The sequence below is a fragment of the Mercenaria mercenaria genome, chromosome 17, assembly GCF_021730395.1.
Source record: "Mercenaria mercenaria strain notata chromosome 17, MADL_Memer_1, whole genome shotgun sequence".
Lineage (NCBI taxonomy): Eukaryota > Metazoa > Mollusca > Bivalvia > Venerida > Veneridae > Mercenaria > Mercenaria mercenaria.
The window spans coordinates 33584947-33597211 of NC_069377.1; the positions used below are offsets into that span (position 1 = coordinate 33584947).

Genomic DNA, 12265 nt, shown 5'->3' on the forward strand with positions numbered 1-12265 from the left:
CAGTCTTGAGTTAGCATCCAGAAACTGTTTTACCGTTCCGGGTCACTGTGACCTTGACCTTAGACCTACTGACCTCAATATCAATAGGGGTTATCTACTGATTATGACCAACCTCCATATCAACTTTCATGATCCTAGGCCAAGCATTCTTGAGTTATCATCCGGAAACTGAATGGTCTACAGACCGACCAACCGACCAACATACCGACCGACCGACATCTGCAGAACAATATACCTTCTTCGAAGCAGGGAACAATAAGTTTCAAATTTATATGCCTTTAAGTATTAGCTGTATGTACTTGCATGCAAAACTTTAACCAGGATTTTCTAAGTCCAAAAGGGGGCATAATTTGACCAAAAATGCATGTCAGTTATGGGATGATGCTATCAACTAGTTTCACAACCCTGAAGACACATGTGAAGTTTCAATTCAATATCTGCATTAGTTTTGGAGGTAGAAACTTGCATGCAAAACTTTAACCAGAGTTTTCTAAGGCCAAAAGGGGGCATAATTTGGCCTAAATACATGTCAGAGTTATAGGACTTGACCCAGTGAGGTTGGTAATTGACCTAGAAAAAGTAAAAATAAGTTTCAAAGCTATATGCCTTTAAGTATTAGCTATATGTACTTGCACGCAAAGATTTAAACAGGATTTTCTAAGTCCAAAAGGGGGTATAATTTGGCCAAAATGCATGTGAGAGTTATGGGACTTGATGCTATTATCAAGTTTCATAACCCCGAAGACACATGTGAAATTTCAATTTTATACCTGCATTAGTTTTGGAGCTAGTAACTTGCATGTAAAACTTTAACCAGGATTTTCTAAGTCTAAAAGGGGGCATTATTTGGCCTAAATACATGTCAGAGTTATGGGACTTGACCCAGTGAGGTTGGTAATTGACCTAAAAAAAGAAAAAATAACTTTCAAAGATATATGCATTTAAATGATAGCCATGTGTACTTGCATGCAAAACTTTAACCAAGGTGTGACGCCGACGCCGACATCGACGCCGACGCCGACGCCAGGGTGAATAGAATAGCTAGACTTTACTTCGAATAGTCGAGCTAAAAACCAGGTGTGGAGTTAGAAAGGTTGTTGAGTATATTTGACCTAGATAATCCAGTTTCAAAAGCTACCTAGATTTAAAAGAGACAAAGATTCTGACTACGTTTTATGATTTATTAAGTTGAAAATGTAGTCTCTAGAGTGCAAACAAGGTTTTTCTATGATTTGACCTAGTGACCTTCTTTAAGATCTCAGGTAACCAAGTTTTAAACCTGACCTACATTTCATCAAGATAAACATTCTGACAAGTTCTTATGAAGATTAAATGGAAAATGTGGTTTGTAGAGTGTTCACAGTTTTTCTACGTTTTGACCCAGACCATTCTGACAAAGTTTTATGAAGATTATTTGACATAGTGACATAGTTTAAGATGTTAGATAAACCAGTTTTGAATTCAACCTTTATTTAATAGAGATAAACATTCTGACAAAGGTTTATGAAGATCAAGATGAAAATGTGGCCTCTGAAGTGTTAACAAGTTCTTTATATGATTTTGCCTAGTTAAAGACCCTAGGTAACACAGATTAGAACTTCTTGTCATAGAGACAAACATTCTGATACTTTTTCTTGAGATCGAATGGAAAACGTGGCCTCTACAATGTTAACAACGTTTTTCTATGATTTGACCTAGTGATCTAGATTTTTACTCGGGTAAGCCAGTTTTGAACTTAACCTAGAATTCATACAAACACTCTGAAGTTTCTTTTATGAAGAGTATTAACTAGGTTCTTCTACGAATTAACCTAATGGATTAGTTTTTGACCTCAGGTAATATGATTTCTGACATTTTCTATATTTCATAATGACAAACATTCTCACAAAGATTTATGATATTCAAGTAGCAAATTTGGCCTTAGAGTGTTAACAACTTTGTTTAATGATTTAACCTAGAGACCTAGCTTAAGACCTCGGGTAACCCAGTTTCAAACTTGAACTCGAAGTTTTATGAAGATGAAAAAGAAAATATGACCTCTAGGGTTCTAACAAGGTTTTCCTATTAACTGACAAAGTGACCTAGTTTTTGACCCCAGATGACCCTGTCACAAACTCCTTCAGGTAACATTTTGACCAAGTTTTATTAAGATTAGGCGAAAATTATGACCTCTAGAGTAATAAACCACAAATGAAGTGTGTAAATTAAATTTTAGAAAATCAGGCACTTATTTTATTAAATACAGATTTCAACTGAGCCCAGAAACATGGTCAATTTCCGCTTATTTACGTTCAAATCAGTATATCTTTAATGACGCAGCAAAGTTTTCGCTTTTGTATTAGTGGACCAGTATATTGAACATTGTTTGTTTACATTTTCAAATGTAACATTCACGTGTTTATTGGAGATTGATGTATATTTAACTAAAGGTACAGTCCATAAAATAAACAAAAGTGTTTGTAAACATGGAAGGATCCAAACGGAAGGGGACGAAGCATTTTATAGAAATAGCTCGATGGCAAAATACAATACATATCGTAGCCCTGACCAGCCTATAAACCGGGCTAGTCTATTTCATAAGTACAACAACACGGTTGACCCATTTAAATGAGTTGTAGACCGCATGTGAATACAGGATTAGCCGTTTAATAGATATACTTAAAGGAACATAATGTACCCCTAAGTTTTGATAATAGAAAAACCTTAACTAAGAGCTAAATAACCATTGCGCGGAAGGTCAGTTTTTGAAGTAAACATCAGACTGGATAATTTAACATTCGTATATCCACATTTAAAATGACTTAATTCATGATTACACTTACGCGCAATGATTATTAAAACTATCGACATATGTATCCGACATGTGGTGATCACAATGGTGCCATAATGATGTGGGTGATAACGAGGGATGACTATTTTTAATCTGAAACAAATCCATCATGTAAATGTTAACCTAAGTGTGGACGCGGAAGGACGCAGATGCCGGTTCGAGTAGGATTGCTCAGAAAATACATTGCATAGTCGAGCTTAAAATGCTTTTTTCCCAATATGTTCAGCTGGTTAACTTATATAACTACCGCTGTGGCAGAAACATTCCTTTTATTCTAATTGCGATTATTCCATCACACATTCTGACTTTCATAGAAGACAAGGCAGTCTGAAAGACAGCTAAATCCCCTGCCGCTGTTATGTATAGTGAAAGGGTTGATGAAAATCCTTCAAGGGGTTTAGGAGATACAGAGCGGACACAAAATGGAAGGCTCAAACCTTTGACCTTGAATTGTGACCTTGACCTTCAGCCGACATGGTTGTCTTATAAGTTCTGCACATCGTCTTCATGAGGTGATCATTTGACCCAAGTTTCATGAAAATCCTTCAAGGGGTTTAGAAGAGTCAGAGCGGACACAAAATGGATTGCTCAAACATTTGACCTTGAGCTGTCACCTTGACCTTAAGCCGACATGGCTGACTCTTTAGTTCTACACATCGTCTTGATGAGGTGATCATTTGACCCAAGTGTAATGAAAATCCTTCAAGGGGTTAAGGAGATACAGAGCGGACACAAAATGTTACAGACAGATTGAAGGACGGGAGGACGGATGGACGGAGACCATTCCTATAACCCCCTAACACTCGTGGCGGGAGATTAAAAAGGTGATTTAATAATAGAAACATGTATTATGTTTATCGAATAAGGAAAACGTGGATGTTGTCTTTAGCAGCAACAATCAGTTTTGACTGTTTTATATCAAAGCATATAGCGCGTGGATTTTTCAAAGCATGAGATTTGGAAACAACTTCTCCTAAGCATTTTCCGTCTGAATTCAATTGTACAACATTGTTTGATTCGTCACCACTGACAAGCACATTACCGTTTTCGTCCGTACACACTCCCCATCCACTTTTTAATATATTGCTTGAGTACTTCCAGATAGCATTGCCGTCAATATCTATTGTTACAAGATCTTGATTATATCCTGTAACATGTATCATTTTGCCGTCACCACCACCTAAAGAAACCTCCCGGGCACACGTAAACATAACCTGACCAGATCTATCACTACTGATTGTCCGTAGACACGTGCCATCCATTGTATGTACAAACACTCTCTTGCCTTGCTCGCAAACAACTATCTTTTCATCCGTTACGGCTATACCTCTGCAGTTGTGATCCATCATTAGAGTGCGGGTAGGCCGGAGCTGGGCTACAGTAGATACAAACTGGATTCGATTATTAAGACTCACAGCTACTTCCTCGCTACTGACCTTGCAAACAGATCGAGGTTTTTCAGTCATTGTCAATGAATTTCTAACAGTGTATGTTTCACATTCGACAAGTTTAATTTTGCTGTTCCTGTTGTCTACCAGGAGCATATCACCGGAGTCAAGCATACATGACGACCAAATATCGCAAGAATTCCCATCATCTTTCAACTTCACACTGTAATCCTTTTTGCTTTGAACTTGATAGAGACCTAGCTTCTCTTGATGTGATTGACATCCGAGTGATTTAAATTGTTGAAGGGAATAATGTATTTCTAAATTTTTTGTAAACAAAGTGGCATCTCCTCGCTTATCATCTGAACTGGACCAAGTCGTCTCTGTCTCTGAGAGTAGTTTTTCGCACGTCTTTCTACTTACAAACTGCTGCGATTGATTTTTCTGAGACGATTCCAGTGCAGCTTTACTTTGGTTAAGTTTAATCGTCGTCTCCTGAAGATTTTTCAGTTCTGCTTGAATGTTCTTCTCTTCTGTGTTACATATTCGATCTACTTCAGCAACGGCTGTTTGTTCCAGTCGATCCAGAGTTTGGTCTATTTCTGCTCTGTAGGTTTTTATTTTGTTGCAGCAAATTGCTCTTCTTTTAGTATTTTCATCTCTAGTTCTTTGTTTCTGTTTCAGCAAGGTTTCCGTTTTTGTTGTTGCTTTCTCTATTTCATTCTTTATCTTCCTTGCATCTTCTGCCTGTGGTATTGTTCGAACAAAGTCAGGAATATAGTGGATATTCACACACGGCCTAGAATAAACAATAAAATTCGTATGTATTTGTGCAGCCGGTTAAAAGAATTGTAAATAAGAATGATGTCAAAATTGTACGACGCATAACCCCTGAAAATGCTTGATGGAATAATAAATGAAGTCCACAACGGTGACGTAACTCCAAAAACTATAATAGGACATAAAAGTCCCGGCAGTATACGTATATCCAATTCATTTTAATGAAATATGCCAAGTTTCATTTTAAAGGGATGGAAAATGTAAGAGGAGCTGAGTACACGTTGTAATAGTTCAAAGTGCAAAAACGTGCCCTATCTTCAGGAAAAGTAATCAGACAATATTTGCGCATGTCCATTTCATGTTGATGATGTATATGCCAAGTTATTATGCATATATGTTTTAAGCTTAAAATTTCACAGGAATATCGCATTTGTGGTATTAGTTATAACGAATGTCTCATGCTATTAAATTTCGCCTAACGGATCATGTGCCAGCGAAATGAGCAAAACATTTTACTATGTATAGCAGTATCGCAACCCGTGGTATTTATTCGACGCCGCCCAGGAGGCGGCGTCGAGTATATGGGATACACTTTTATTTCGGACCCTGTAAAGATGGTAATGAATAGTTTCGGAGTGATAAACTGAACACAGTGAATAGTTTGTAAAAGGACCAATGATATTGATGTGAATAAACAAAAAATGGCAAAAAGAAAACTTATAAAATATGTATGTAATGCAACTTATTATGTGATATAAAACAATGTTATCTGTCTTTCCTCTCCTTATTTGTAGAGCAGAAAATATTTTTTATTTACAATTTCGTCAAAATGTTGATCCGATTTATTGATAAGGGGGGTTACTCTGTAAGTCAAGTTTTCTATTTCTGATCTTAGCATGACCTACTTACCTATCTCATTTTCTATTAATAGAACACAATGCAGATATACCATACTGCAACGCGTCAATTGCGGACAAGTGAGCATTCATGTGTTTTACAATAACCTTTCAGTAAACTTCGAAGAGAATATTAAAAAATAAAAATACGGAAAATTACACTTTGCCTGCATAAAATTCCTTGAAAAAAAAACGTATTAACAATTTAAATAAAGGAATCAATAAACATATATATGTTGAAATGAACGAAGGAAGTGCCGCTGTTAACTTATAATTAACCTTTTGTCTTATTTTCTTTGTTGATAGGTACAGTAATGTAATTTCAGAATGCACACATTTTTGCAGTGCAGATTCCTATTTCTATTTTTTTTTGCTTATGTATCATATACTCATTGTTTACAGATATTTACTGTCAACCAAGGTGTGCAATAAAGAGCTATCATTTGGCTGAATTTGTCAGTGACAAGTTAATTCTTCTTTAAATGCGTTTAGATCGAAATATCAAAACCCATGGGACCATAACTTATCAAAGCATCAGTGACTTTCAAATAGATTTCCTTGTTGAATTTATATTTTCATTGATTTTATATGACTAGTCAGTTGCTCTGGTTGTATTATATCTTGTAACTTATTTCTTTTTCTTTTCTTTTTTTTTTACTTTTATAGATAGTTTGTTTTTGTATCTGTCCATTCCTGACTTAAAAATCATTTTCATTAAAACATTTTCTACACTTTGGCAGTGGGTTATTATGCTTGCTAAATTTCTTGTAATCTAGACACTGACATATTCCTAGTAACCTTACGGTAAAAGGTAAGTTTTATTTACCGTCGCTTGGTGAAACAATTAACATAAGCTCTATATAGAGCTTTTCTGCGACCCTATATTAAGAACAGTTAAAACCAATTATACCTCACCCCCAGCAATTTGCTGGTACCCATTTACAGCTGGGTCGAATGAGGCAATCGTGATAAAGTGCCTTGCCCAAGGACACACCGCACTGGGAGTAGCCAGGATTCGAACCAGGGGCCTTCACCTCCGTAGGAAAGCGTCTTAGCTCTCTCGACCAATGCGTTCAACGAGGACTTCACATTAATCGTTTGTCCGAAAAAGAAAAAAAATTCTATGATATTCCAAAAGTATATAAGAAAGATTCATGCTTTGTGAATAGGGGCAATATATAGATTATTCATGTTACATCATTCTTTTCTTGGACAAAATTTTTGGTTGTTTTGGCAACGGAAACCGTAAAATGCTGTGTATAATCTGCATTCTGGAATGTAGATGACTAAGGTCAATGAAACTTCATCAGTGAATAGAAAACACTCATTACATTACATGATAATAAAAATAATGGTTTCTGTGAACCAATTATCTTTTAACATTTCCTCATTTCCCAACAAACTGCATTTCTGTGAAACTTCATACACACGCTCCTGCATATAAGAACTTTTCACTGACCTTAGTGAAATAATTACTTTAATTTTGTATGTAAAGAGACCAGCTACTCGCAATGTCAATGTCATTGCAAGTAGAGGATTTGTATTACATGGTAATACTTTTCTATCATGTTTATTCTTCATGTTTTAAACAGTTTATAACATATATTGTTTTATGTTCTAATGTTGATAATTTGTAGCCAGTCAGACTAATAAAGCAATGATTAGGTGATTTCTCATATTGCAATAAATGTACTTCAGACACGACACTTGGTGGCGTCTTTGATGCTTGCATCAATGAATTTCCTTGTTATTATTGATCTGCGAACAGAAAATTGTTCATGCCTTTAGCTTTTAAGAACATTTTCAGGAGTTGTTACTTAGCAACATTTCGCATATTTGCCGATCTGCTTACTGGTTCTCCTTTGGGGCTAAATATGTAGTTTAATAGTTGCGGACGGTATCGGACGAATGAAAATGTTTCAGCGGGTAAAAACTTGAAAAGCTAGTTTTAATCTTATAGAAAGGCAAATGCAATGAAAAACAGAGATGTCTCTTTACCAATAAGAAGACGTAAAAGTTATGAAAAATGCAAATGTATGACATTTTATGACTTTTTAAGTGGGTACGGCAGCAATTATTTTACCTTTTTATAATTCCTTCCAAATGAATAAATGAAAGACCATTTTCATAATGAAAATTTATCATTTCTCCTATAATTTTCAATAAAAAAGATCACTGTTCTTTAACGGTCATTTATCTAGTTTTATATAGTTCTTAATTAAGTTCAATTTACATAAACCTGTTGCTGAATGTAACTTGCACTATTTCAATATGATATTTAACAAATCACTATTTCTTAACGCCAGTTATTTGAAAGTTTGTTTAGTTTTATATAATTCTTAAATTTAGTCCATTTTACATAATTTATTTCTTATTTAAATAGCATAGTCAAAAAGTATTTCAGTATCATACTTAACAATTAACTTTTTAGCGGGTGTTGTTTTAAAGTTTATCTAGTTATGAATTATGCTTAATTTAGTGCATTTTACATAATCTATTTCTAAATTTAATTCACAAAGTAAGAAATTATTTCAATATCAAAATTTAACAAATCACTTTTCTTTAACGGTTGTCTTTTGAAAGTCTATTCAATTTTATATGATTAATAATTTAATCCATTTTACATATATATGCTGCTAAATCTAATTCGTATGGTCAGAAACTATTTTAGTATCTGAATTCACAAATTTTAAAAAGTAAAAAGAACAAGCTAATTATATAAAAATTCCATCAAGGTAAGGGAATACTGCCTCGGAGTTTCGTGAAATCATCTCGCGTCACTCGAAATGACCGATAAGTTGTTTATTACAGACTCGGAGTCGCGCGGAGTGGCCATAAAATACCGGAAATCATTATAGTGTTACCTGTATAATTTCGACTCGGAGTTCCGTCAAGTAATTTCTCGGAGTGACTCGACGAAATTCCGCTAAAGTAATAAAACTATCACAGTCGGTACTCCGAGTCAGAATTAGGCAGTACTCGGAGGAATTCCTCGCTATGCAAGACTTTTCCTTCGAGGAAAAACTTAAAGTCTGTTTTCCGCGTGAGATGATCTGTAGCTAAATGTTACTTTCTGCTACATTTTTTTCTCGCCATGTATACAATGCTAGAGCATTCTTTTACAAAAATGTTAACTACGGCGGCCATCTTAGATTTTGGCGGCCATTTTCAATATCTACAACTTGCATCCCAGTCGAAAACGGAACTGAAGTCGAATATGTCTAATCCGTAATTAATGTGGGGCTTCAATTTTGAACAGACTGAAAACGGGTCCCACTAAAGCATTTATTGAGTATTCACCATATGTACTTCCATGGGAAATCTATTAGGGTATTCTCAAAGCTGATCAGACCCCATTATTCTGTTGTGAAAATGGAAGAAACCAGCACTTCCCTTGAAAGCAACATCGGGGCTTACAGTATGACATCTGCGATTTCACAGGGTAGTGTAATATTGCCATTATATGAGTAGTTTGTTTTCCTTTCGTATGACAGAACATGTGCAACAGAATTATCGTGTCAATACTGCCATAATGGAGTTGTTAACACATAAGGAACAGCTTTGTCTCTATTGGCAGCCTTTCTGACATACCAAGGGTGTGGTACTAATTATTTGTCCGTGTCCTCAATTATTATTTTGTAAAAGTTTCATTAATTGCTGCAAAGAAACATGTTTAAACTAAAATGGCAGGTTAAATCTAGGGTCTGAGTCAATGACAGAAGAGCAACATATACCAACATAAGCAATCAGAGCTGTATATTGATAATTAATCCAATGGCAATTACTATGACCTGTTGTAGATATACGAGGTCAGGTGTGCATTTCCAAAGTAAATCTATTCCTTCTGATTTTTGCGGCCATCTTGGATTTCATTGGTCATATTCATTGACTTATTTACCCAATGTAAGTGATAGATTTTATGAGCATATTTTACCAATCTTTATAGCATCATGCAACATCCCACAATATTCACACAATATGCTCAACTGACGCAAGATTTTCATTGAAAAAATATTTTATGGCGGCTATTTTGAATTTTATAAGCCATATTAAAATTATTTATTTAATGTCCGTTTTACAATTTTTTGAGGAGCGTATCATACAAATATATAAACTACCATGCAATGTTCCAAAATTTTCACACAGAATGACCAAGTTACGCATAGAAAAATATTGTGTGGCAGCCATCTTGAAATTTGTTGACCATATTGAATTTGTTTATCCGCTGTTAGTGTAAAATTGTTTGAGTAGTGAACTTCACAAATATATACTCTACATGTACCATGCAACGTTTCATAATTTTCGCACAATTCGTCTATTTGAAGAGCGATTTTCATGGAAAAATTATTTTATGGTGGCCATCTTGTTTGTATATAGAGCTTATATGTAACTAAATTCTGCTAATTTCTCGCCATGTATACAATGCTAGAGCATTTTTGTTTTAATTTGTTAACTACGGCGGCCATCTTGGATTTGGGCGGTCATTTTGAATATCTACAACTTGCTTCCCAGTCGAAAATGAAGGACAATACATCCATCTACAATCATGCAAAGTTTCATACTTTTTACAGAAAGTGCACAATTATTTCACAAATTTCTTGGACTATAATGATGATTTAATGTCGAAAAGAACAATATTTCTGAATAGCAAATTTATTCTTGTGCTTGTTTTGTGTAATACGCGATATGTCATGTCATGAGCACTTCGCAGTAACTGAAGAAAGTCACCCACTGACCTATATTATCGATTTGTTTTTCGCCATTGGTGACGTCACATCTTTATTACGTCACTACTGGCGCATTTCATTCATAGTCAGGTACCGGTACCGGGTGAGCACAACGTCTCGGGCTAATTCTAAATGTATTAGCGCAATATTATTTGTACATTTACTAGTACTACGATCTAAAGTTAAATTACAATGAAAACAAAACAGATATTGGGAGAGATCTCTTCATTATATATTCTCATGTGCTTGTTCTTTCACGAACACACGGAATAAACTTTGGTGAACAAATCGAGTACGACTTTACACTGTGCTAAATGCTGTACGTTAATGCATATATTTGATAACGGTTTTTCTACAGTTTTTTAACGCAGAACATGTCGAATAACGTTTATGTTCTCGAGATAAATGTATTACCTACAGCAAATTAAAATATTTCTTTCGTTTTTCATACTGTGAAGCTTATAAAAAATTTATGTTCATATTTTAATCACTAATGATTACGCATGTGTTCGGAAGTAGCTGAGTTGGACGTAATATCAGACTGAAATGAAATGAAAGGGATAATTATACGTCACGAGTTGGACTACATGAAAGTCAATCATCAGTACTGTTGTTGTCGGCTTAAGTACTCTTATACATCCAGGTTAAACTAGTCAGTATAGTATACAGTCAATGTGTGCGTACATCCAATAGGTGGGAATTTAGTTAGGTTAGTGGGAATTATACGATTATATACTCACTAAATCTACTGTCTCCGGATTCAGATCAGCACTGGCTACATTGATCTTTACACCATAATTCCAGTACATATCTTTTTGCTTTTATCCTGTTTTAACCCAACTAACGTTATGTATATATATAATTCACAGTTAAGGGAATTAAGGTTTAAGGTGTTAGGTTTTTGCACTTTTTATATCACAACTATTTGGAAGCACTAGATGGACTGGGTAGCCTAAGAAACCTGACAGTCTCCCCCACTCCCCCGCCACCCCCACGCCCCAAGCATGGCCATAATGTATCATTAATTGAACGTTTGCCATTACAAGAAGGTTTACTTTAAAAACGAAAGTAGACGTACTTATGATTGAGTGTAAAGCAGACATGACATCCAACCGAGTCATGATCAGCACAGTACATGTCCACGAGCTTCAATGAGTGAACTTTGCATCTTTCAGTCGGCACCGACGGTAATTCCTTGCTGTCTGTTCTACTTGCATTTCCAAACTTTGACCTTTCCACCAATGTATGTCCAGTTAGGACAGAGAAACTATTGTGACTTTCAACACAAGGTACACACAGATACTCCTGACAGTCCACACAGTACTTCATCGCCTCACTATTCTTGTCTTTCTTGTTGCAAGGAGAACATATAAAGTCAAACAATTCATCCGACGCGTCTGTTGTACTCCCATTGGTCGCCATTTTGTAAAAGTTTAAACTTACTAGGTCAAATAGATAAATCTATACTTTAATCTTCCCTTAGTTTTATCAATAATCGACAAACAGCCTGTACTTCTCATAAAATAAACAAACGTGTTTGTAAACATGGACGGTTCCAAACTGAAGGGGATCTACTCTAAAAAATAATGACAAAATACAATACAAATCGCATATCCGTAGCCCTAACCAACCTATAAACAGGCC

The 12265-nt window shown here is 35.3% G+C and overlaps 2 protein-coding genes across 2 annotated transcripts in view; both read right to left on the reverse strand.

Moving 5' to 3' along the window:
* Positions 1–12265, reverse strand: part of LOC123543277 (E3 ubiquitin-protein ligase TRIM71-like) — a 201560-nt gene that overhangs the window by 175770 nt on the left and 13525 nt on the right. The window lies entirely within an intron of this gene.
* On the reverse strand, positions 1024–12227 carry LOC128549893 (uncharacterized). Its single transcript, XM_053527637.1, has 2 exons — positions 11700–12227; positions 1024–5017 (listed from the first exon to the last, which is right to left on the reverse strand). The coding sequence occupies exons 1-2, from the start codon at positions 12041–12043 to the stop codon at positions 3685–3687; spliced, it is 1677 nt and encodes a 558-aa protein (XP_053383612.1). The 5' UTR covers positions 12044–12227; the 3' UTR covers positions 1024–3684.

What these genes read in the sequence shown, in the direction of transcription:
- LOC128549893 (XM_053527637.1), bottom strand. Translation starts at nt 12,043, where the DNA reads ATGGCGACCAATGGGAGTACAACAGACGCGTCGGATGAATTGTTTGAC. An exon ending in TGCTTTACACTCAATCATAA is followed by an intron (nt 5,018 to 11,699) that starts GTACGTCTACTT and finishes TGTTTATTCTAG; the next exon opens with GCCGTGTGTGAATATCCACT.